The sequence below is a fragment of the Neofelis nebulosa genome, chromosome 14, assembly GCF_028018385.1.
Source record: "Neofelis nebulosa isolate mNeoNeb1 chromosome 14, mNeoNeb1.pri, whole genome shotgun sequence".
Taxonomy (NCBI): Eukaryota; Metazoa; Chordata; class Mammalia; order Carnivora; family Felidae; genus Neofelis; species Neofelis nebulosa.
In genome coordinates this window covers 13,908,266-13,934,060 of record NC_080795.1, presented here as the reverse complement: position 1 = coordinate 13,934,060, position 25,795 = coordinate 13,908,266, and the positions used below count along the sequence as shown (strand labels likewise).

Genomic DNA, 25,795 nt, shown 5'->3' with positions numbered 1-25,795 from the left:
GCTAAAATGTCAAGTTAGAACATTTGAATTCCAATCAACTATAAAAGTTACATACTAAAGTAACTCAGAAATGATAAGCCAGAATATTCACTCCATAGTGAATCCACATTTTGGGAGGGTATACATTTTTACATCAGGTCTGAAATGAAGATCTGTTTATTTTTGGCAAGATTCCCTTCTAATTTGCAAAGATTGAAAAGAGCAATTTTGGTTTTTATTTGCTTCTCATTTTAGCAGAGTCAAGATGGTTTTCCTCAGCTTGGCAACACACATTGGAGCTGGTTCCACTAAACACAAAATCATCTCAATCATGAGCGTCCCATTCATTGAGACAAATGGCAGCCTGGCTATATTTTGTTAGATCCAGCCTCCTGAAGCTGGCTACCTTCGTTATTTAGGTCTATGGGAAATAGCAGGGCTTATTTTTCTGAAGGGAAAAAAAAAGAAAGAAGTCAATGTTTTGGTAGGGCAAGATGTCAAGTTATCTATCTTCAAACAAGTCAAAAGCCTCTCAGTTTTTGAGTGGTACGAACCTGTTTTTGTTTCAGGGACACATACCCTCATGTTATATGGCAGGTGAAAGTCTTAATGTTTATTTATTTTTGAGAAAAAGAGAGAGAGAGAGAGAGAGAGAGACAAAATTCGAGCAGGGGAGGGGCAGGAGAGAGAGAGAGAGAGGGGGACACAGAATCCAAAGCAGGCTCCCGGCTCCAAGCTGTCAGCACAAAGCCCGATGCAGGGCTCGAACTCATGAACTGTGAGATAATGACCTGAGCCAAAGTCAGACACTTAACTGACAGAGCTGCCCAGGTGCCCCAGGCAGGTGAAAGTCTTAAGGTACCTGGGCATGTATTAGCTTAGAGCTTTTCCTAAGAAATGTTTGAGGTTTCCTTGATGGTAGACCATTCCACACCCCAAGATGTAGCCTGTCTCCTGGCAATGCTCCAACAGCCCATCAACCGGGCTGCATATAGCCCAGTTGAGCAGGGGAGCCGTAGCTCCCTGCTCAGCTTTTGCAGTCATAAGCTATGACTGGAAGCTGAAGTTAATATAAGGTAAACTGCAAACTATCCCAGCTGTCTGTGGCTCCACACATTGCTAGCAGAAGATACTTCAGAAAGGATAAGTCATCCACACAGGATAGAAGACACAGCCTGGGGCAGTGCTCACCAAGATTTTACAGGACACAATACCAAGGTGTACATTGTATCCCCTTGTACATTCCAGTCAGCACTAGGGGCTAACGGGCAGTGGATGTCCCATCTTCACTTTTCCCAGGACCACTTCTGAGGAGGGCACTTGAACCTGGAGCTGCACCATCGTTCAGGATGCTGGGGTTCTGGCAGATGAGGGCAGGCTTGGACACACATTCATTTTCTCTCACTCTGACCAGGCACCCGCTGCACATGGAGAAGCCAAGCTTTGGCAAGACTGTAGACATCATGAACATGTGTGGGGCTTTCAAGCCCCACTACATAATGCACAGTGCTGGATGGCTTCCCCCAAACAGGAGGCAAAACCTGCAAGGACCCGACGCGCTCACTCCTCAGAAGCAGCGGCGGTGACATCGCTGTGTGGAAAGACCCGGATCAAGGGTGACTGTTGAGGGTCACCGCAAAGCTCAGCACTTCTTTTCATCCCTTTGTCACGGGAAGCAGAATCTCTAAGTAGTAGCCAGGACAGGAGAAGTAGGGAGAAGAAAAGTGAGAAGGAGAGGAGATCGATCTAACTTGTCTCTGATGAGAGGTCAAGTCTCCGGAACTTTAGAATTATCATTATGGATTGCTGGGATACCATATTAAGTAGTTGCCTATATTGGAAATCCATAGAAAAAATCACTAATGTAAGGATTTCTTCCTCAAATCAGTTAGACAAGACCTAGGACTCTCCCGTGCATCTTACCAGTACGTACACATTTACATGAAGATAAAACACAACAAAAGTTAGTATGGTGCCGTTTTGTGAAATGTTAACTATGTTTTGTTTGTGCATGTGTGAGAGGCTAAGGCAATGACTGTTTAAAATACTCACATATTAATTTTATTCTTCTGTCTTACTTTCTACATTTTTGATATTTTATTAGCTTTACCCATAGTAATAATATGTATTAGTCTTGAAATACAAAAGTTATTTTTTTAATTAGGAAATGCAACTTTCAGTCTTCACTATTTCTAATTGCTTTAACATGGCAATTTTTTCCAGCTACTTTTTAGAAAACTTAGAAGAGTTTGATGTTTTCATGGGCTTTTCACAGCACTTGGCTGTATGGCGAGAGCTCCAGACAGGGTCCCACTTGTCCTGACACTACAATCGTAACTGCCTTTTTCAGTTGTGGAGCACTTCACAGGGTCCAGGATACTTTTTATATGTCATCTGATTCTCACCTCTTCATTGGGAGGTAGGGATTATAGTTCTACCTCCCAGATGAGGAAAGTTCCAGGGCAAAGGTGTCCAACACTATCCAAGGCCACAGTGCTGGGTCCAAACCCTACCATTTGCCCTCCAAAGTTCCCACCCCCTCCCATGACTCTTGCCCTTCTGTGTACATGCAGGACTCAGGACAAGGCCACCAAATCCCCTATGCTTCGGATCCCTGAACTGTGAAGTGGCAGTTTGGATTTGACCATCTCCTAGGTCCCTGTGAGCTCCTCGTCATTTTGCATTCAGGTTTATTTAGCAGAATGAAAAATGATGGGATTAAATGTGTGTCACCTGACTGACGGAGCACAATCCAAAGGCTAGTGACTAAAATGGGCTTCTGGAATGCCCACAGTGGTTGGCATGAGATGGGAGCAACCAGGGCACTTTGTTGTATTAGTTCTGATTCTTAACAGAGTCTCATAAAAATATATGGACTCCAAACAAACAAACAAACAAACAAACAAAAAAAAAACAAGAAAAAAGGAACCTCTATACCCACATAAAAATTTGCATACGATTTTAAATAGTTTATAGACTGACTTGTTAGAGATGTATGGGCCAAGTTAACAACTTCCGGATTAAATAGTACACATGCACACAATTTTGTGGCCTATAGGGGGCCTCACCTTGGTTGCTATCCAAAGTGAGCAAAACTTATTTTGGTATGGGAAATAGTCATTGAAAGATATGAAAGGAAAAAGCCATGATGTGTTTTCAAAACAGTCCTTCTTTCCCTGGAAAATGATGTTTCCCATATTATTTTCTTGGTTATTGGGATAGGGTAAGAAAAAGAAAAATTGATGTAGAGCAAATATAAATATGTTTTTTAGGAGCATTTATAGAGAATTCCATACCATTTTAATGCTCCTTTTGAATATCTTAAGAGCAATATTCCTGATTGCAGATTTATGGTTGTGATTTCTGTTCCACAACTCCACAAGCTGTATGTTTAGGTCTGACACCAATGTCAGAACCGGGATAAAGAGTAGAAAATATGAACATCAGAGATACCCATATAACCTCCAAAGGGGAAAGGTATTCTACTAATCATACTCTTCTATACTCCCCATGATCTGTTCTTCTCAGAATACAGGAAGAACAAGATAATATGCATGAATCTGAGAATTTAGATTGATGTAATGGTGTTCTGCATTTTGGAAAGTTGAGAACAAAGGAGGACCTCATGTTTTGTCCTATGGTATTGAAAAAATGACCCACGGTCAGTCTGAAGGCCGGATCCACTGTTTGCACCCATTTATCAGCTGTCACAGCATCTAACTTCATATTGAGTAGCCCCCGGTAATGTCTGTTAATGCAAACTCCATCAGGCATAGGATAACTCAGGTCATCAGCAACACCGACTTAACACCTCAATACAAAAACCAGTATTTCTCTTAGAATTGACTGTAGAAGGTTTTCACCAAGTGTTTTTGTTTTGCATGCCTCACAGTAAATATTGTTAAAAAATGAAAGACCAATTTTTAAAATAATTTACAAGTATTCATATAAGAAGAAAATGACTTAAAAAAATACCCACCCAGTCACCTACAACTCATCTAGTGAACAATGCTAATAATACATAGGCTGTGACCCAAGAACTCCGGGATTCGTGGGGAAGTAGGGAGGCGTGGTCCATCCTCTGGGAGGAAGTGAGACGTGCCAATGCAGAGAGGTGCTCTCAGTGGTGCTTTTCTTCCTAACTCAAGTTCAGCAGCCGTGTTTCAGAGACAGTGTCATTACTTATTTCGACCTAAAACAGAAAATATGAATTGCTTTAAAGAACTTGACAATTGAAAACTGAATTTCCTTTCTATTCATCCAGGCTTTTCAAAACGCAAAACAGATTCTGGGCGTGCCTCATGCGGTCCATGTATATGACTGTCGCAATAAGAAAACCAAAAACCCATGGGCTTCCTGCTCTTCAGGTCGGGGTGTGCAATCAGGTATAAAAATCAGAATATAGGACTGCTTTCCTGGGAGAGAAGTGCCAACCCATAGCAACTGAAGAATGATGTAAAGGTATGGCCTTCGGTTGTCTTGGGGTAAAGATGACAGGGTAATATTATGTCTCCAAACTGCTAGAAACGTCCCTAGCCTAATCTTCCTACAGTGTTCTGTTGGTTGACTGCTCAAGGATCACCCTCATCTGGCTTTCATACCACTGATCTATGTCCTTACATACATCCCATCCTGTGATGATTAATTTTATGTGTCAGCTTGGGTGGGCCAAGGTAGCCAGATATTTGGTGTGGCTGTGAAGGTATGTTTTAGATGAGATTTACATTTACATCAATAAACTTTAAGTAAAGCAGATTACCCTCCATATTGTGGATGAGTCTTATTCAGTCCCTTAAAGGCCTTAAGAACAAAGACATTCTGCCTCTCCACTGCCTTTGGACTCAAGACTGCAACATCAACCCTTCCCTGGGTCTCCAGTCTGCAAGCTTTCCTTACGCTTGTTGGACTTGCCTGGCTCCATAATCACACGAGCCAATTAAGATCTCTCTCTCTCTCTCTGTCTCCATACACACACACACACACACACACACACACACACACACACCCTATTGGTCCTCTTCCTTGGAATCTCTAGTCACTCTTGCTACCGATTCTAAGTCTATATTAGACGGTCAGCCTTTGGAAGGTGGCGGTTCTGCCTATGCCTATTCCCAGAATATCAACCACATGCACTGTCTGCCACATAGTTGGCACTTCATAGTGCCAACTTCATTCATAGGGCACTTCATTCATATTTGTTGAATATTTTTGCTCTCACTGTTTCTCTCATGGAGAAAGTCTTAGCTGATCCAAATCCTATTCATCTTTAGGGTTCAGCTGACATTTCTTCTCCTCTGTGAAGACTTCTACTTCTGCTTCAGCCATACTGCTTTCTCACCCTGCTGACAGCAACTCTTACATTATCTGCTGTACCCCATGTGGAGCAAATGGCATTCAACTACACAATTAATTCGGCTCTGATTGTTTCACTCAGGTATGTAAGTTTCTTCCCCCCCAACTAAATTATAAGCATCCTGCCAGTAGAAGCTGTGACTTTCTCTACGGCTCAGAATAGACTTTTTTGGTCATAATTTTAAATAACTGGAAAAAAGCTCCAACTTTCCAGCTTTGCTTTTTGGTAGTAACTCTTCTCCAGGGAAGTCCTGTTCCCTCTCACACATCGCAAGAGTTGGAGTCCTTTACTTATCTCCTCGCCTTCCTTTCACATTTTCTCTGCCTATTTCTCTACGTTCCAAAAACTATATAGCCCACATATCTACCCCTTTCACCCCATGGTGATTTAATAAGGATTGGAGCTGAAAGATAAAGGGATAAGATTATGATAGTGGAATTTTTATCATCTTATACTGTATCTTAGTTGGGAAGGGGTTTCAAGGTCCTGAAGTTTATTCATCCATCCAGTAGGCAAATTTCTTCTAGAATGAGGATAAGGCAATAGGGGAAGGAATTTTTGTTTGTTGGGGGTAGTACTGATGGGAGTTTGGGGGGGAACTTCTGGGTATACCCATCACATTTATCTTTAGTGGTGAGACCGATCTAATTCTGTTATTCTTGAATTTTCTACACTTTTGGTCCAAGATCAAGCTTGACCTTGTGGCAAGATACTTCATACGTGGTGCTACGTCTTCTGATTGTGTCATATCTGGAGACACATAATGTCGAGTTGTCACTCTTTTAATGATGCCATGATTGATCAATGAGTTTGAGTAGAACAGTTTGAGTTTTGGGAACCTTAAGATCATATCTTTATTTTTTTCTTCAGATGTTAGTAGTTATCTGAGGGTACCTCCCTTCCAGGCAGAATGAAATCAAGTAGCAAGGTAGTGATGTTATTTTAAAGTGTGTCTTCTGAGAGGCCTGTCATTGTATCTTTTTCTATTGGTTTTCTGTCTCTCTGTATCACTTCTGGGATGTGTGTGTGTGTGGGTGTGTGTGTGTGTGATATGCCTGTGCTCTCATCTGTGTATTCTACTTTCTTTCCTGTGTCTTGTTTCTTTCCAGAACTTGTCATTACATGGGATTGTAAGTGTTTCTTGATATGAATATAAAGGAAAACAAAGTATGTTTTTAACATGAAATTTGGTGTATGTTCATTGCATTGCATTTAATTTTAATTTTTTTAATGTTTATTTGCTTTTGAAGGAGAGAGAGACAGAGCATGAGCAGGGGAGGGGCAGAGAGAGACAGGGAAGTACAGAATCTGAAGCAGGCTCCAGGCTCTAAGCTGTCAGCACAGAGCCCAACACGGGGCTTGAAGTCACAAACTGTGAGATCATGACCTGAGGCAAAGTCAGACGCTTATCCGACTGAGTCACCCAGGCACACCACGTTGCATTTAATTTTAGTATCAGAGGATATTTTCTTTTGGAAACAGGCAAAATGAAGTTATTTTTACTTATGTTGATGAATTTGGGGGTGTGCTCCATGTCTCCACGGGTAAATCTATTTCCTTGCTGTTAATATCCATGGCAAGTACTGAGAAGATTCTTGAGAGTTCTGGCAAAGACAGGAATTGACAGTTTCCCTGGAGGGTACCGTTCCGATGTGAGTTTTTTCATTTTGGAAAAGCCTTCGTGTGCTTCACAAGGCAGTGGAGAACCAGGTTCCACAAGGTTCTGGGGGCAGTGAGTGAGGTCACAGGTCAAATGAGAAGGTCTTGGCGATCCCTGTGAGACACAGGGGAGATGGCTGACCATCGGTCACGGTCATGGCAGACCGTCTTTTGCGTTGCCTGGCTGCACTGTTGGTGGCATCGTTCCTTCCTAGCCAGTCGGTGCATGAACCGACTAGCATAGTGATGAGTCTGAACCCTAGAAGCACAGCCATTTTACTGCTCCATGGTCAAGTGGCTACACATTAGGGTGTGTTCTTACATCGCCCCTAAAATGAAATAGTCGTTTCCTATGATGGATCAAAAAGTTATTAATGCGAGTGACAAAGGAAAGGCGCCCCAAGGAGAGAAAAAGCAGCAAGCCCCTAAACACTGCTCCTTGGTGCTAAGTGACGCAGGCATGTGGGGAAGCCCGGCTCTCCTCTCGGACAACTAAGAAGGCGCTGAGTGCCTGACATTTGTTGTGCTCTATGCTCTTGACCCTGCCCTGGAGAGTTGACACCCGCATAAGTGCCCACCACTTCCAGGGACTGAGGGAAGCCCTCAGGCACCAGGACTTCACATTCAGTCATGGGAAAAGCGAGCAGCCCCCAGTCTGAGCAGATTCCAGACATCTGGTTCTGCATGCCACAGGGGACAGCCGGCATAGAGAGAGAAATATGGACATGTGAGGGCCAGTCAAGGACAAAGGAAAATGAGATAAAGACAGAGAGTTACCATTTTATTAGTCTTTAGGTACTTGGCCAAGAAATAGAGGCGTGATGGAGTAAATGCAGGTTGTAGACTCTGGGTTCCTCCAGCTTCAGTTTACTAATACATCGCTGGTGGCTACTGGTTTTTAAACCAAGGTTTGAAAGCAAATCATTCTTACCTCTGCCTGCCACACACACACACACACACACACACACACACGTGTCTTGTCTTCTTAGATGGTTCTTAATCTAGGGGTTGCAAATGCAGAATGGTCTGGCTCCAACTTACCGGGATGCTGATAGAAGCAGCTCTTCTTAGGGAAGAGCAGTGGAGGGCCACCCCCATCTGTCCGGCAGCCGGTCATCAGAGGTCGTTTTCCTCTGGGCCTGGGCCATTAGAGGCAGAGACCAGGCAGTGAAGGTACAGGTGGGCGCTGACCGCAGAGCCCGCCTGAAATGGGAATTAGCTCGTCTGTCTTCTCATACTGAGTTGCAACAGTCGACACTCGATCAGCAGTGGCCACGTAGCATGTGACATTTTTTGTGAAGAAAAATTAGCCTCCAGCCAAGGCAATCAGGCAAGTCAAGATACCAGAGAAAAGTCAAGTTCTCATTTGGAAACCTTAGGGAAAGACTGGCTGAACGCGGGGGAAGAAGCTTTTTCATCAAGTCTTTCTTAATGGCAGTCTCGGGGCATCTTCCTCATGGGAATTCTAACGTCATCAGATCTCTATCTCTGTTGTGGAACTCAGTTCTGAAATTCCACTGCTGTCTTTGTTTGACAAACTGCCTTGGTCTAATTATTTCTATCTGAAGAATTACTGCTACATAGAACTTAATTTTCCCACTACCCAGTCGCTAACCATTTTGATTTCAACACACTTTAATTTAGTTGCTCACTAGGATGTTCCCTGAAATTCCATATCTCTTTCATAGCTGCATGGGTTTTTGCCAAGCGATTTTTCTTCCTGAGAGGTAAATCTGCTTTTATTAGCCCTCTCCCCTTGGCGTTAACTGCAGCCCCGACGTAAGCCGCTCTGTAGGTGTCCCCTTCAAAGCCACCACTGACCACATGGCTCTCTGCTCCAATGACAAGAGCTTTTTTCTCCTTGTTAAAGGTGGTGGCAGTGATGGAGGAGGTCCTGGCAGAGACCTAGGCTGTACTTAGGTTGAGAGCTATAGCTCCCTCACTGATGGCTGTGGCAAGATCACGGACCCCGACACAGGCTACCCCTGACCTGTCACATATTCCCAAGGCAGATCCAGACAACAACCACTGAAAGCATCTCTATAGCTTTCAAATTTTTAAATATTTGATTTTTTTGTGGTATTTCACTGGCACAAGGTTGGCAGACCCTGTCCTGCTCCCTGGCGGGGACAGGGGGAAGGGGGGAATATGCCAGGGAGCTCCTACTTATTCTACACATCTTGCCAGACTAGAGGCAAGATCAATAGGGTCTTCCCCACTGATTCGTCAAGCTCCTTCCCTTGGCTGTGGTTTCACTGGATAGTAGGAACAGACAGTGAGAATTTCATTCATCTATATAGCTTTTAAAAAAAAAATTCCAGTATAATGAACATACAGTGTTATATTAGCTTCTGGTACACAATGTGGTGATTCAACAATTCCATACATTTCTCAGTGCTCATCATAAGTGTGCTCTTTTTCCCCTTCACCTATGTCACCCATCCGTCCACCAACCTCCCCTCTGGTAGCCATCAGTTTGTTCTCTGTATTTGAGCAGGGTTTTTTTTTTTTTTGTCTTTTTTTCTTTGTTCATTTGTTTCTTAAATTACACATATGAGTGACATCATATGGTATTTGTCTTTCTTTGTCTGACTTATTTCACTTAGCATTATACCCTCTAGGTCCATCCACGTTGTTGCAAATGGCAGGATCTCATTCTTTTTTTATGGCTGGCATCTCTGTAGCTTTAGGTGTAAGGAGTGATACTGTTTAGATGGCGGAGCAGTGGCTGTGGAGGATCTGGGGGCATCCTCACCAGGAGTTATCAAGATTCCTGCTCTACTTAAACATCTGCTTCCTCATAGGCTTGCTCAGTTTAGGTGACAACTATGGCAAACAGAAGATTGGGCAGTCTTGAATTTCAACTTCATCCGCTGTAGAATGGCCAAGCAAATTAGCCTCCATACACGGAACAGTCATTCTCTTCTTCTGCTTTTGGTTAACTCCTCATTTTCTCTCCTAAGTCAGCTCGGGTATTATCTCTTGGTTGATCTCCCTGCAAGTGAGAAGTAAGCATTCTTGCTTCTGCAAAAAAATTAATTTGGGGACACTGTTTTGCATCTCCTTATTTCTATGTAGGTCTCCTCTCCTAGATCATTGGCTGCCGGAGGTCAATGCTCAAGTGTTGCTAGTCTTTCCATTTCTGGTGTCTACCACAGGGACTGTGGACACATATTATAAGTAAGTAAATAGTTGTAAATAAAACTAATTTACTTAATCAGGCCTTCTTGATAGCTTAGTATCATTCTTTTGAAAGGAGACAAAGCACGGAAGACTGACTCCATATGTAAAATAACTTCCCCTATCACATTATCCCCAACACACACATTCACACACAATTTGACTGTGGGCACAGGAAAGGTACATTTTATGATGATGCGCAACGACACAATCAAACACGAGAATGAAGGCTTCCTGTACAAACAGACAGTGTTACCTGTGAATGGGCTGTCTGCTTGTAACTACCCTTCTAGAGTTGAAAGCCACCCTTCTACATCCCTCTACCTGTGAATATGCTCAGGAATCTCCTGATTCCCTTAATGAAGTCCCTTAATGAAGTGGCTTCCTCATAACACCTGGCTTAGTACTCCATGGAGACTAAAGAGCCTTAACAAAAGTTAAAAACCAGCATTCTCTCCCCTCTCTGACAACTTATACAGAAGACTGGCTTTTTCTCCAACCTGTTGCTGGGTGGTGATATGGCATCACCGAGCCGGCCACAACAAAGTCCAACATAATGGCCTTGTTAAAAGAAATCAAGCAAGCGGACTAATGCTAACTGGATAAACTGCAATATTTACATACAGTGGGGAGCACACATACTGACCTCTTAAATTGTTCATGCACAGTGATTTTAATTCAGGTGTAGTTTGATCTTTCAGATTCTTGCTCCCTTCATGGTTGCAAGGCTTTCCATATTCATCTAACAGTAATATGCATAATCTGTCAAAGCAGAAACTTGTTCTATTGCTTTCTGTAGCCTGTAGTTTATGCTACATTCAGCTAAAAAGGTGTGAGAGTTCATCAGTGAACAGGGTAGTTGAGAAAACCCTTTGAGGAGGCAGCAGAGTTGATCAAAGCTTTTCAGGTCATCTCACAGGTACATTTTATGTGTTCTTGATTCACAGAAACGGGAGACACTTCAGGGAGCATAGACGGCAGTCACTTGCCTTTGGGCCAGGCCAGAGAACACTGTGAAGTACACGGATGCACATGCCATTCAAGAAGGGAGATTCCATTACCAACATCAATCAATCGTAATTGTAATAACCTTCCTTAATAGAAAGATCTTTCTTACATCTGACCAACATTTTTCATAGTGCAATTTCTCTGCTGAGTTATTTTTTTCATAGTGGAGATGAAATAAATCATTCATCACCTTCTTTATTACATATCAAATGTATATTACACTCTCCTAGCCCCTGCTAGGCATTGTTTCCATTCTCCTCTCACTTCCAATGCAGTGATCATCTCCATTATTGTCACAATCCCTGCCAAGTTCCCCAGATCTACAAATATCAACTTTTGGAGCACATCATTTACCAGCGTTCGGTAGCATGAGTAATGTGGTGACTGCTTCGTCCCAGAGTGTTATATAGGGTGAATGATTTTCCAAATTGGATTTGCTTTAAGAAACCAACATTTATTTAAACATCCATCATGTGACAAGCACAGTGCTGATTTGTGTGGCTTGTGAGCTATGTTTCCTTTAGATCATTCTGCCAGAATAAAATTAATTCAACCTGGAGAGGTGGAGGGGCCGGTGCAGGCTTTGCAGGGCTGGGGGCGGGGAATTGCAGATATGAAACCACTGTGGCAAAGCAGAGGACGGCGTTCATGTGTGTTTCTTATCATGTCTTTGGCTTTGGTCTCCAGTGGCTGTTGTACATAATTTCCTTTATCACCGTGGAACTGAAGAACATTGGGCTGAAAGAATAGGTCATCTGACCAAGTCCACAATATCAGGCATGGTGATTGCTTATCATTCAGAAATGATCCCAGCTCCACCCCTTACTACTAGTGGGATTTGGGGGAATTTGTCTAACCTCTGTGTACCTCTGCTTCCCTTTTTATGAAGTGGGACTACTCATGAGTACCTTACAGTATTTCCATGAGGATAAAGTGAGACAATGCCAAGTGCTTGGTACATGATAGCTATTATTTTATACAGCTGTCTACTTGCTACTTAGAGTTTTCTAGGAACGGAGTCACTGTATCTATTTTCTTGCTTTCCAGGATTTTATCAGTCAGGTGACCGTGATACCTTCCTTATACTCAACTGAAACCTGTCCCGTTTAGGGTGCTTTTTGTTGTAGTTGTTGACTTCCTTCCGTGTCCTTTAGGGATAGTTAGTCAAATATTTGAGTACTAGGCACAATCATAGGTAAGTTTACATATACTATACATACCTTACCCCATTTTGAGTACTAGCCACATTTGAGTACTAGGCACACTTAAGTACTAGGTACAAGCTATACATATACTATACCTACCTTATCCCATTGAATCCATCTTCCCTCCTCTGCCTCTGAAACCATATCACAGGTGGGAGAACCAAGTCTCAGAGGTGTCAAGGAAGGCCCCTGACAGCACACACACAGAGCCTGGATTCTAATTCAATCTTTCTCCCCTTTTCTCTGTTATGTGGCCCCCAAATACGTATCTAGTTTCTCTTCTGTAGACTACATTATCCTTTTTATTTCCAATTTAGCTATCAACCCTCTGATAAGAAAACCTGAATAAAAATCCCATTTTGGAAACATAAACCACGTTACCTATTTCAAATTCTTTTTGGGATGAATAACAACAATGATGATGTTGGGTTACGTGTAAAAGGTGTGTTTTAAATATGAGTGGAAAATTAAACCAATGATTAGTAGTAGCAGGTCCAAATTATTTCAGATTTGGTTAGTTTTGACCAAGTTAGAACAATTAATATTTTCCATCTCATCACACCTTTACTTACAGGTTAACAGGCTTTAACTCAACATGATCCTGGTAGTAGGAGCGTGCATCAAGTCCACCTATGAAATCAACTGCAAATACAACACAGCCCGATGTGAATAAATGTGTAAATGAAAACACACAGAACACTAGGTGTTTAAAGTAGAACACATAAAAATAATATTAACAAAAAAAATCTGTCTACCACAAATGGAAAAATATGTGTTCAATATAAAAGACTGCTAAAAACAAGATCAATGGTCAAAAAATAGGGAAATTTTAAGAAACACATAAAGAGCTTGGGATCTTAAGGACTGGAAAATCAAAGTTGTTATTGACTTTCGTGAAAAATGAAGTAACATTAAATAACATTAGATTTTAAATAATGTGTTTGTCCTTAGGCATACGGATATGCCCTTTCCCCCTATATATCAAAAGATATACATCTCGTCTTGTTGCCAGAATCCAATTTTTTTCTTAAGAATATTTATCGCATCATTAGAAAGACCTTTGAGAAGTTGCATAATCTATGCCCATGCCTTTTGTCCTCAAGCCATCTTTGACAAATGGACATCTGCTTTTTGCAAAGGTTTCATCTCTTCTGTGGTAGCATGGTGCTTGTCTCACCGTCTGTATAGAATCACTGTTCTTGGTGACATTCATTCTAATTTCTGTTTTGATGACAGTTTCCGTCTTTCTTTTCTAATCCTAATGTCCATGCCTAATCTTCTTCTCCCCCCTTTTTTGGTAGTCTATTAAAAATTTTAATTACTTTACCTCCAGCTTTGGTTATATTATGGCACTATCACATTAACAGGTACACAGTCATATAGGAACTCTGAACTCTTGGCAAGTGTGTGTGTGTGTGTGTGTGTGTGTGTGTGTGTAGGTACACAGTATGAAAATATTATATCATACCTTCAGCTCAAGACAGACATTTCAGTAACCTGTGATTTCAAGATGGATGACCTAGCTTAGAAGTTCTAGTGAAGCCTTGACCTACTCTAGCTGTAGCCTCTCTTGTCAATTTCTGACTTGCTGTATCCTTTTTCCCCCCATTGAAGAAGCTGAGGTAAGGCTGGGTCAATCAAAGCTTCACCAGATTACTGTGTAGACATGAACTTTGGGGTCCTGTGGGGGTACACAACAACCAGGTGGCAAGGGCCATTGTAATTACCATTACTCCAAGATAATCCCCACAGAGACTAGAGGAGCCTGAGGCCCATCCTTTTCCTACCAGGTCATATAAGTTGCCTGGACACCATGTTAGGGAGAGAAACAGTGAAGGAGGAGTCCGTCTGAGACACTGGAAAGATTTTCCCAGAAAGTGTAGGCAGTGACTAGGGACCATTTAAATGGTCAGATTGGACTACGTTTTTATCAGGTTAGATATTTAATCAAACATCCACTCCCTCATCTTGCTGACCAATGGGTGGGAAGTTAGAAGGAAAATCACCCTGATTAAAAGTTGAATGAAGATATGATTTATAAGGCACTTTTCAAATTTAAAGAGGGTGTTAAAAATAAAATTACAAATATATACATTTGTGAATAAAAGGATTCAATTGAAAAATTACATACAAAATAAACTTTTTTTTATAAAAATAAAGAGCATATATCTGTATACTTTAAAGCAAAATAAAAAGAAAACTTTTTTATATTGATCATTTGAACATTAAAATGTAATATTCACAGAATCATTATTTTTGGTATAAATTCAGGAACTGCTGTGAATCTGCTCCTTAGCCATCTCTGTCTCTAATAGACCAGATCACCAGAATATACATATAATATATATTTTTTCAATCTGGTTTTATTATTTTCATAAATTTATATACAGTCTTATTCAGATTTTTTTTTATTGTTAGTAAAGTTGAAATTGTTGATACCTTAATCGATTCTGTAAATCATAGTATTTTTAACTACGGAAATAGTCTCCATAGAAGGTGCCAATAATCTCCAAGCAAGTTTGCCAAAGAGTGGATATGTGTAATGTTATTTACAGTACTTTCCCGGGTACTGTTATTTTACCTCCATTTAGTGTATCTTTGCCAAACATCTTATAAGACAATAAAATACAAATTGTATCTATTTATGATTTTTTAAAATCACATATAAATGCTGCACAATTTTTAGGCCCTCTCACAAATCAGCTTCTTTTCATTCTGGTGCAGAATATAAATTTCCTCAATTAAAAATAGGAGCTCTGTCAAAAGAGTCTTTTCTCAAGTCTAGATATTTCAAGAGGAAATTCTAAAATTGAAAAATTAAATCTTGCATAACATTTGAGCTCTCATTATTTAATTTGCCCAGTTCTCTTCCTTTCGTGAGCATAAATTTCAATGTTCTCCTTTTTATAAGCGCTCAATTACTGCCATTTACTAAAAGCTTCAAAGGATGACTTTTGTGGTGCTTCATTTGTTGAATGATTCAATTTAAAATTTCCGACTGATCTTGAATGAAGTGCAACTAAAATGTAGAAGACCCATTTATAAAAATGCTCACAACTAATATAGGAAAATTAGATTGATTTACAAAATACTTCTTTAAAGGATGAAATGTTCCTAACTCTGAAGGATAAAGAGAAGCAAAGGCAGAAAATGTATTCTGTCATTCTGAAGGTTTTTTTGTTTGTCTTCAACATCAGCCTCATTAACAAAATGTTTTCAGGTAAATGCAAATCAAAATCACAAGGAGATACTATGTTATACCCACAAAGATGGCTAGAATAAAAACATCAGATAATAACAAATGTTGGTGATGGTGTAGAGAAATCAGAACCCTCATACACCGCCGGTCAGAATGTAAAATGGTGCTGTCACTTTGCAAAACAGTCAGTTCCTAAAATGTTTAAGCCGAGTTACCATATGACCCAGTAACTCTACTCCTAGGTACATACCCAAGAGAAATGAAAATATATGTCCACACAAAAGTGTGTACACAAATATTTATAACAGCATGATTCAAAATATCCAAATGGTGAAAAAATATTCTAGCTTATGTACCCTAAGGTGTGTATGTATACAAATATAATATATATCTTATATATTCTACGTACATCTCTGTATACATAGAAAATTTGAAAACTAGAGTTTCTCTTTTCATTGGTATATCACTGTAGTGTCATTGGGAGGCAATTACAAATTACCTGTGAGCCTGAATTCCAAATACGTTTCTGCTTCACACATTTCTTAATTTAATATGAATACTACGCTTTAAAAAACCCACAATATTGTGCTCCACCATTTGTATGATTATCACAAAACGAATAATTTTATCCTTAATATTTATTTAACTGAATTACCGTACCATTGAAAGCAACAGCCTACATGTTAGCTTGGACAGAATGAATATTTAAAAACCTTACTTCAATTCTATGTGAAAGGGCGGGCCTACGCCGGCCGACTCCATCTTGTTCTGTGTCCTTCACCTTGACCACACCTCCTCCCCTTGAGTAACCCCCCCCTCACCTGCCTAACAGGACTTGGACCCTTCCCCAGGACCCTTCCCCAGCCAATTGGCTGAGGCCATAGCCATTACCTCACCAACTGCCCCTAGGCCCCAATAAAACCTTTGTCCTTTTGAAACTTGCTCTCTCGCCCTGGTATCTCACCTCTGCGTCGGTGCAGGTAAGGGATTGAGCTCGAGCTAGCTCGAATAAAGGCTGTTTGCTTTTGCATCGGACTCGGCTCCCTAGTGGTCTTTGGGGATCACGAATTCTGGGCATAACACTACGAATTGGATTAAAAAAAATAAAACGCTATTCGAAAGCAAATTAATTGTTTTTCTGCTGACAGCATCTGAGGAACTGATAACATGTTGGCATTTTGGCTCCTTGGGAATTGTTTCTTCCACTGCTGGAGACAGCCCATCACCTCAACTTCTGGGTGCCCCGTGCCGACCCTCTGTAGCAGCTATGGGCTGGTGTACTGAGCTGCTGGCAGCCTCCAGTCCTTGCTCACCTCCACCGGCACTGAAAGGAATTAGCCGTATCTGCTACTCCTGCCCAAGCACCTATCTTTTTAATCATTGATGGATCTGCACGCTGTCCTTGGAAGAAAGGTCCTAGTTACACGGAATCTGTAAAGATTTGGGGAGAAGACGGGGGCCGTGGTGGTGGTGGTTTTCTTACACACTTAACCATATATGAAAAGAATTCGACTCATTGCCCTTGTGTCTCACACATCTCGAGGATTCTTTTTTTTTTTTTTAATTTTTTTTTTTAACATTTTATTTATTTTTGAGACAGGGAGAGACAGAGCATGAACAGGGGAGGGTCAGAGAGAGGGAGACTCAGAATCCGAAACAGGCTCCAGGCTCTGAGCTGTCAGCACAGAGCCCGACGCGGGGCCCGAACTCACGGACCGCGAGATCATGACCTGAGCCGAAGTCGGCCGCTTAACCGACTGAGCAGCCCAGGCGCCCCCATCTTGAGGATTCTTAATGGCAGACGCTTGAGGTGCTATCAGTTCACCCATCCCAGATTATCCTAATACAGTTGCTAATGACAATATTTCACTTGAAAAGCAAAAAAATCTAGGACAAAGCCTAAGCCAGATAGGATGCCAGGACAACCTATGTAAACAGGGGCTGTTTCAACCAGATCAGGACACATGGTCATCCCAGTGGACCCTTTCTCTGCATATCAGAATTCTAGTGTGAGGTAAAATTTTCAAATCTCTAAACTTAAATATTACATATTGGTAAAATTCAAATTATCAAGCTTCTGAACGAGACAAGAGTACAAGAAAATGTAAGGAACAATCACTGAAAAGTAGGTATGTAAGAAATTAAAACCATCAAGAATCCTTTATGGATAAAATGCAGCAATATGGGTTTTGGGCAACAGAAGCCTACAAGTCCATGAGATGATGATGTTCCTATATAAAAAATTAGTTTTTGATGGATATACCAACACTTGCCATCGGCCAGAGTGGGAAGATAGTTCAAGTGAAGGAGTAAATTGGAGCGTAAATTGAAGGTGAGTTTATAGATTCTTTTTTTTTTTTTAATTTTTCATGCTTATTTATTTTGAGGGGGGGCGGTGCAGAGAGAGGAAGACACAGAATCCCAACCAGGCTCCAGGCTCTGAGAGGTCAGCACAGAGCCTGATGCCGGGCTCGAAATCACGGATCTTGAGATCACAACCTGAGCCAAAGTCGGATGCTTAACCAACTGAGCCACTCAAGTGCCCCAAGTTTATAGATTCTTTAAGCTTATTTTTTTCCCCTAATGATGTCAAATGCTTTTTAAAAATGAAGAAAATTTTTTTAAAAGATAAGCTAACTAAAGACAAAAACAATTCAGTAGGAAAGACCTTGGGCTTTTAAGTTCTCAGTAAGGGAGTCATATTATGTGATTAATAAAGTAAAGCAACTATGTATTTTAAAATTCACTCTAAGGAGAGAGATGTGAGAAGATGCTTAATGAAGGAATTTCTCCAGGAGAAATAAGATGAATTTCAACAAAACATGAAAAGGAACAAAAAAGGCATTGATAGACTTTCAGAGGTACGAAGAAAAGAGGATTTGAAAGGAAGCATCCATGAAATCTGGAGTTATTCCAGTGAGAACACCACTTGGGGGTCTTTGGCAGAAGAGTGGCCAGGGAAGAGTTGGGAGAGACAGAAGGAAGCATGGGGAGACAAGGGGTGGGTGTTGGGGGAACCGCTTGCTGGGTGACCTCAAGGACAATGAAGTTGAATTCTCTATACTCTGTATAATTAAAGTCTTGAAGTGTAGAACAAAAAATCAGCACAATTAAGAGTTGGCAGCAGCTGTCCAGAAAAGTCAGCTATGCAGAGCGCTGCTTCCTTCACCTGTTCTGGGAAACCGAAGTGTTACTATAAAAGGTCCCACAGGGAGAGCCTGCAGCCAGAAAACCCCATTGTTTGCAGCCCTTTGAAATGTATTTCTTGTGCTAACTTCCATCAGCACAGCCAAGTAACTTCTTGGAAGAAATTGTTACTTGTAACCGAATATCTTTGCGGTTACTTTAGCCATGCCACATCCCTGATGAGGATTCTCCCCGACCTGAAGGAATTACAAAGTTACTGTAGATTTCAAGCAACATCTTACTGTACGACTAGAGTTGCTTTCCACTTGGAACAGGTACACAACCAAATGCAAGTTTTCTATTTGACTATAGGAAAATTTTTGTCATAAATGAAGGTTCCAATAGGTAACTCAGCGCTCCTGACTCGGACATTGCAAACCTGATTAAGTTGATACACCTGAAGCAGCACATTTGTATAAATATACACCTCAGGCAACGCCATTTCCAGCAAGAGCTCAGGCTATCATTTAATGTCCCAGGTGTAACTATACGCACCAAGTGGGGCGCCTGGGTGGCTCAGTCGGTTAAGCGTCTGACTTCGGCTCAGGTCATGATCCCACCGTTGGTGGGTTCGAGTCCCGCGTCGGGCTCTGTGCTGACAGCTCAGAGCCTGGAGCCTGCTTTGCGTTCTGTGTCTCTCTCTCTGTCCCTCCTCCACTCAAGCTCTCTGTCACTCTCTCAAAAGAAATAAGTAAACATGGAAAAAATTTAACTATATTCCTCAAGTAATTACTAGAATGTAGGTGTTTTGTTTCTGATCCAGCTAAGCAGCATGCTGCCTTGTCACTGACTCGAGAAACACTGAGCTCCTGCCACAATGCCCTTAGCTCAGAGAAATGAAAAGACTCTGGAAGATGAGGACCAATTAACACACATTTATTCTGAACTTGCTTCCCGGTCTATCACCGTTCCTTCTACTCAGGTATTGGACTGTTCTTTTTATTATTATTATTATTATTATTTAACGTTTATTCCTTTTTGAGAGACAGACACAGAGCACTAGCGGGGGAGGGGCACAGAGCTGTCAGCACAGAGCCGGGAGCGGGGCTTGAAATCACCAACCAGGAGAGCATGGCCTGAGTTGAAGTGGGAGGCTAAACCCACCGAGCCCTAGAGTCAGTCCGTAGACTGTTCTAATAAGCATTAATTTTACAAGTACGATTTTACAAGTCGTAAGGGAGCATTTAAGGCCTTAAAAAATACAAATATCTGGGGCTCTTGAATTGTGGTTTACTTGTTCTGCGATATGAATTCATGAGAGAAAAGCCAGGGTAGAGGCTTGACACCAACTGAGTTCACACAGATAAGATTTTGCGGCACCCCACGGCTAACGAGGGCTTTTAGGAAAGACCAGTTGTTTCGGAGGTAGCTGGCAACGAAACTCTGGGCTCCTAGGGCGTGAGCTGCTTTGAAGCATCGCTCATCCGCCGTCTCCTGTCTGAAGACCCCGAGCTTGCAGAGGGCACGTTGCGCTGTGCAGAATCTCAGGCCGCGGCCGGCCTGCTCACGGCACACCGAGGGGCTGCGGGGGTGCCTCGATGGGTGCGCTGTTGATGCCGAGAGGGTGGCTGGGGCTGTGCTGCTCCCTGCCCCAACCAGCTTTATGCACCTTAAGAGCCCTTCGAACAGACCGATGGCACCCAAATGCAAGCTTGGTAGGTATTCATTGTTGTTCTCTTCAGGGTGTAGGAAGTTCAGAATTTCTTGAAACCTTTCAGAAAGCACACTTAACTCAAAAAGGGAAGCATGCGGGATCCCTGAGATGCTCAAGCATAAGTCGGCCCCTGGTGGGAAGGCAGTGTTAGAGGTGGTGCTGTCCAGATTAGAGCTTTTCACCATTTTTCCCTCTTCCTGTCTGGAAATAGCCATGTAGAATAATAGACTCTTCTCGCCTGTCTTGTCCCCCCCTGTGTCTCAGGTACGGCACGGAGAACTGATAGAGCTCATTTGTCACTGCTGGCAACTTGGTCGGGAAAACACTGGGAGCGGTCAGGGGGAGATGCTGGAGGGTCTGGAAGCATCCCCAAGTATGTCCAGGACTTCCAGCCTCCTTGTCCTAGGGAGGGGGAGGGGAAGCAATAAGAGACCAGTAGACTTCAGCATGCCTTGGGGCAGATGTAGGGACTCTGCAAACGCTCTGTAGTTTCCGGTGGTCATTCCAAGAGCCTTAGTTCCAAAATGTGTGTGTCCTGAGAAAGTACCTGCGGTCATTCTGGTTTTCTTGGTTCCCTCACCCTCCTCCATAATTGTCTTCTTTCCACTTTGCAACGAAAGGTATTTATTTCAGCCATCGGGAATCTTATCTTGGTGCACTATCCTGGAGGGTATCATACTCTAGGTCACTAAACAAAATGACAATTATAATTTCACATGATGATGGAGTAATAGCTACTAAAGGCAATGGCTCTAATTTTTTGCTTTCAAACAATCTTGTAATAAATTTTAGTACTTTAACAATAATTTTCGGTACTAGATCACTGGGTACTTTTTAACATATATCTCAGGCACTTTACCTATAATTTCACTCTTCTCCACCTTCTTTCTTCCCTGCTTTATTTTCTCTGTTGTGCTTATCACTGTTTACCATGCTGTATTATATGTTTCAATTAAAAAAATCTTGGGGCGCCTGGGTGGCGCAGTCGGTTAAGCGTCCGACTTCAGCCAGGTCACGATCTCGCGGTCCGTGAGTTCGAGCCCCGCGTCAGGCTCTGGGCCGATGGCTCGGAGCCTGGAGCCTGTTTCCGATTCTGTGTCTCCCTCTCTCTCTGCCCCTCCCCCGTTCATGCTCTGTCTCTCTCTGTCCCAAAAATAAATTAAAAAAAAAAAAATCTTATTTGTTGTCTGACTCCCTCACTACAATTTAAACTTTATGGGATAAGAATTTTTGTCTGATCTTGTCTGATTTTGTTCACTGCTATATCCTCAGTTCCTAAAACAGTGCCTGGTAAAAGGTATGCCTTCAAAAATATTTGGGGAAGAAAGGAATCAAAAGAATTGAGAGACACTGCTGTAATTAAATTCCTTCCATTCTCATATTTTTTTTCCTGTAAACAAGGTTTCCATAATTGCAACACTAGCATCAAATATTGAAAGTACCTGAGGTAGCCTATCTCATCCTAGCAGTAACTAATACTCATCCATGAATACACGAACTAGTTGAAAAAAAACCCAAAACACACTCCATTCGTTTCATTAAGAGGTACTCTTCCATTAAATGTTTCATTTTATGTTTAAGTTTTTCTTTGGATAGGGTTATAGTTGCAATTATTGGCTATCAACATTACTGAGCAAATGTAAACATATTGTACATATTGATGAATATATCGATGAATACATTTATGTTTGCTCAGTCATGTTGGTGGCCAATAACTGTAAGCAAAACCTCATCCAAAGACAAACTTTGACACTTAAAATCTGGTCACAGGAAAAAATTAAATTTTTATTTATGGGACTAAATCTAAACCAATCTGTAAGTCCTTTACACTGAGCACAACAAAACATATTGAAAGAAATTAAAGGTGTCTTAAACAAATGGAAGAATAGAAAACATTCATGGATTGTAAAACTCAATGCTAGAAAGATATTATTTGATCTGTGGATCAATTAATCTGTGGATTCAAAGCAAACTCAATAAAACTTTCAGCAGTTTAATGAAGATGCTGACTCTAAAATGTATATGAAAAGGCAAAGACTCAAGATGAGTTAAGACAATCTTAAAGAAGGACAAACCATCAAATGGCCTAATTTTGGGGTTAAGATTGATAACTGGACTATACAAATTGCGAACTTTTATTCCTAAAAAGATAACATCCATTGAAAATAAAATTTCCAGGTATAGATAAGTTTTCATTGTAGAGATATATGATAGAATAAGAAAAAAAAATTAAGAATAAACATATTACATTAAGACAGAATTCTATGGGTCAAGTGGAATGGAGGTACAAGTTCCAAAAGAAACTGGCACAACTTAAAATTCCAACTGTTAATTATTTAGGTACTTTTTAAATGGATGATTATGGCATTAAATTGCTATGCCATTTAGATTCCATGGGATACATTCAAAAGAGTAATGCCTCAGTTTTTTTACGGTCATGATTTGTAACACGTCAATTTTTCTAAGTTGGAATTTCACGTCTCCTCTCTCCATGGTTCTGAGTGAGGCTTGGCTACAAGAGACTTTTGTGTGGAAGATATGGCAGACATAAGGGAAGCAGAAGTTACTGTGCTCAGGAAGTTGATCTAGAGTCCCAGGCTCCCCTGTGGCGGACAGCCAAGAGCGAGATCTGGTTGGCACAGTGGGATCAGCGAACAGTTCAGTGGATGCCCAGCCCTGCCCCTCACATCTGGCAGCACCACATCAACCTTGACCTCAGAATCCATGCTGGGAGGACAGCCCTCCCTGACCTCCTGTCTGATGTGCCAGAGAAATCACTGAAATGGCTGAGTTTTCTTGGACGTGCCTACCTTGAGGAAGAAACGCTAAGTCTGGTTTGGTGATAATAAAGAAAGTCACATTTTTGTCACGTCATTTTGGGGGTGAGGTAGAGAAGAAGTTTGTTTTCATAATTTTGTAGTATTTGAATTGGATCTTGAAATTCTGTTATTTTAATGATAAATTTTGCATATTGAGTGTCCTGTGCTAAATAAAAGCAGACAATTGATTTGGAGCAAGATCATTGGGTGTGTTACATTATATATGACTCCCTGTATCCACTTAAATTTTAATAGGTTAGCCCATTATTTTTCTCCACGGTGTGCAAGTAATTTATATTCTCACTCAATATTTAAATATGAATGTTCTGGTTTTAATCTAGTGAGTGAGCAATGTCTCTTTCTTTACCAAATTATGAAGAATTTAGTTGTTATCCTTGTTGGAAAGAAAAGCACAATTGCATGTTGGAAAGCACATGGACTTTGGCACTCGAAATATCTAGGTCAAACCTAAGTTCTGCTTCTTACAGATTAGTAGTGAGTTGAGGAAATTCTCAGGGCATCTAGAAAACAATGACCACCTCAGTGTGGTTGCCCGAGATGAGCTAATGGCCTTGGAGGGCTGGCACGCGGAAATCATGCAGCAAACGGTAGGTTGCTATGGATATTATTTGCATATTTATCTTGTTCTCATGATACATTCCCATCAACTATTGATTTCTGAAATTCCAGAAGCTTTGTGTAACTTAAGATAACAATGATTTGTGAGAATTCCTACATTCTCTTTCCCCTATTCTCCATAAGAATGTCTGTCCTTGAGGAACTTGCATTGGATTTTGAGTTTAGTTTGATTTTCTCATATTTAGAAAGAGTAGTTACTTTGGAGGAGGGAAAATTGGTTGGTCTGCCACACTTTGAAGCCTGAGATTCCACCTTTTATGAGCATTTTTTAAATTATTCTGGAAAAGTTAAGCTTCCTCACATAAAGACGTGGCGCAAGAAAGAAAATAACGCTCAGCGGAAGTAGAATTTGTGGAGTTAACTGCCACGGGAGAGTAGCTCTCCCTCTCTGCAGCGCTGGTGATAAGTCGTCCAGGAGTGTAGATCCAGTGCACAGGACCCACCCAGTACACACGTGACAACCTCCATCACCATTTGTTTGGCTTTTGACTGGCATTGCTTTTATTCTCTCCTCCTTTTTCCCCCACAGTAGCCCAAACCTTGGGGGGAGAGCTCTCTTTTTTTCTTGGCATTTCAAATCACTCCATAGGATTCTTTGTCAATATATCTACAAAATGCAAAACGCACAAAGTGACTTGTTCCTAACGTTTTCGGCATTATTCCTTTAGATGCTTATTCTAGTCGTTCTGCAAGGATCCCAAGGACCGTCTTTAGCATTTTGTCTTTGAATCTTCCACGGGGGAACTTGGTTGCAGTGTCCCTACAGGGTGTTTTGATAGTAATCAACTACGACTGCAGCTTCTCTCCTCGCTCTGAGTTGCAAGAGTTGTATCACCTTTGTAAAGATGCCCGTAACGTACCTGCTTCCACTATCCTACCCCCTCAACACACACACACCACACACACACACACACACACACACACTTTTTATAGTTTGTTTTTCTCATATTTTGAAAGAAAGTACATAATTTTTTCCCCCTTTCTTACTTTAGGCTTCATGTTTAATAGCACATTTTCTATTCTTTTTAAAGTTACTCAGCTCTTTCAAATTCAAAGCCACACAGGTTGCGCTCTGTTTTGCCATCACAGGTTACTGTTACCCCTTCGGTTAATCTTCATCAGTAGCTCAGTAATTGGACGGAACGGCTGCTCACTGTTTTCAACCACAGTCTGGCTCTACTGAAGGCCCTTTCAATTTTTGTGGTTTTTCAAATACTGTCTGTTCAGAATCACTGGTGGCTGATGGCCTCTATGTCACTATACTGCTGGGCTCGTTCAGAGGAACCTTTTACTCTAGGGAAAACAAGATAAAAAAGAATCCTGAAAACACCATCCTTTTTATTTTTCTTTGGCTGCCTTTCCAGCTTCTGTTGTTTTCCTGGGTCCAGATCTCTAGAATCAGATGTTCCCATAATCAGTGCTGACAGTTGCTTCCCACTTGAAAATTTTCTAGGAGTAGGTAATATTTAATGGAATAATGAATTTCTAAAATCTCTTTGGGGCCAATAAAGCAGAATGGAATGGCCGAGAGGAAAACTAATGCTCAAAAATGTAAGGACTAAAAACAGTTCTAAGAATTTGTCTAAACAGTTATAACTTTTTCCCAGGTAATTAATCTTTTCCTTAGTTATCCAGTTTTTCCCCCAGTCTGTATTTGTCATTCTCATCTAAATCTAGCTAATCAAGGGGTGCCTGGGCGGCTCAGTTGGTTAAACATCCGACTTTGGCCCAGGTCATGATCTCAGGGTTCATGAGTTCAAGCCCTGCATCAGGCTCTGTGCTGACAGCTCAGAGCCTGGAGCCTACTTCAGATTCTGTGTCTCCCTCTCTCTCTGCCCCTCCCCCACTCATGCTCTGTCTCTCAAAAATAAATAAACGTCAAAAAAAAAAAAAGAATGTAGCCAATCAAGTCAC

The 25,795-nt window shown here is 41.3% G+C and overlaps 1 protein-coding gene across 1 annotated transcript in view; it reads right to left on the bottom strand.

Moving 5' to 3' along the window:
- Window positions 1-618: 618 nt before the first annotated feature.
- Window positions 619-25,795, bottom strand: part of NKAIN3 (sodium/potassium transporting ATPase interacting 3) — a 613,223-nt gene continuing 588,046 nt past the window's right edge. The window contains exons 9-11 of the mRNA XM_058698945.1: window positions 12,957-13,026; window positions 8,033-8,194; window positions 619-4,171 (exon numbers count right to left, since the gene is read on the bottom strand). Of these exons, the coding sequence (XP_058554928.1) occupies window positions 8,059-8,194; window positions 12,957-13,026 (206 nt within the window). The 3' untranslated portion in view covers window positions 619-4,171; window positions 8,033-8,058. The remainder of the gene's footprint in view (window positions 4,172-8,032; window positions 8,195-12,956; window positions 13,027-25,795) is intronic.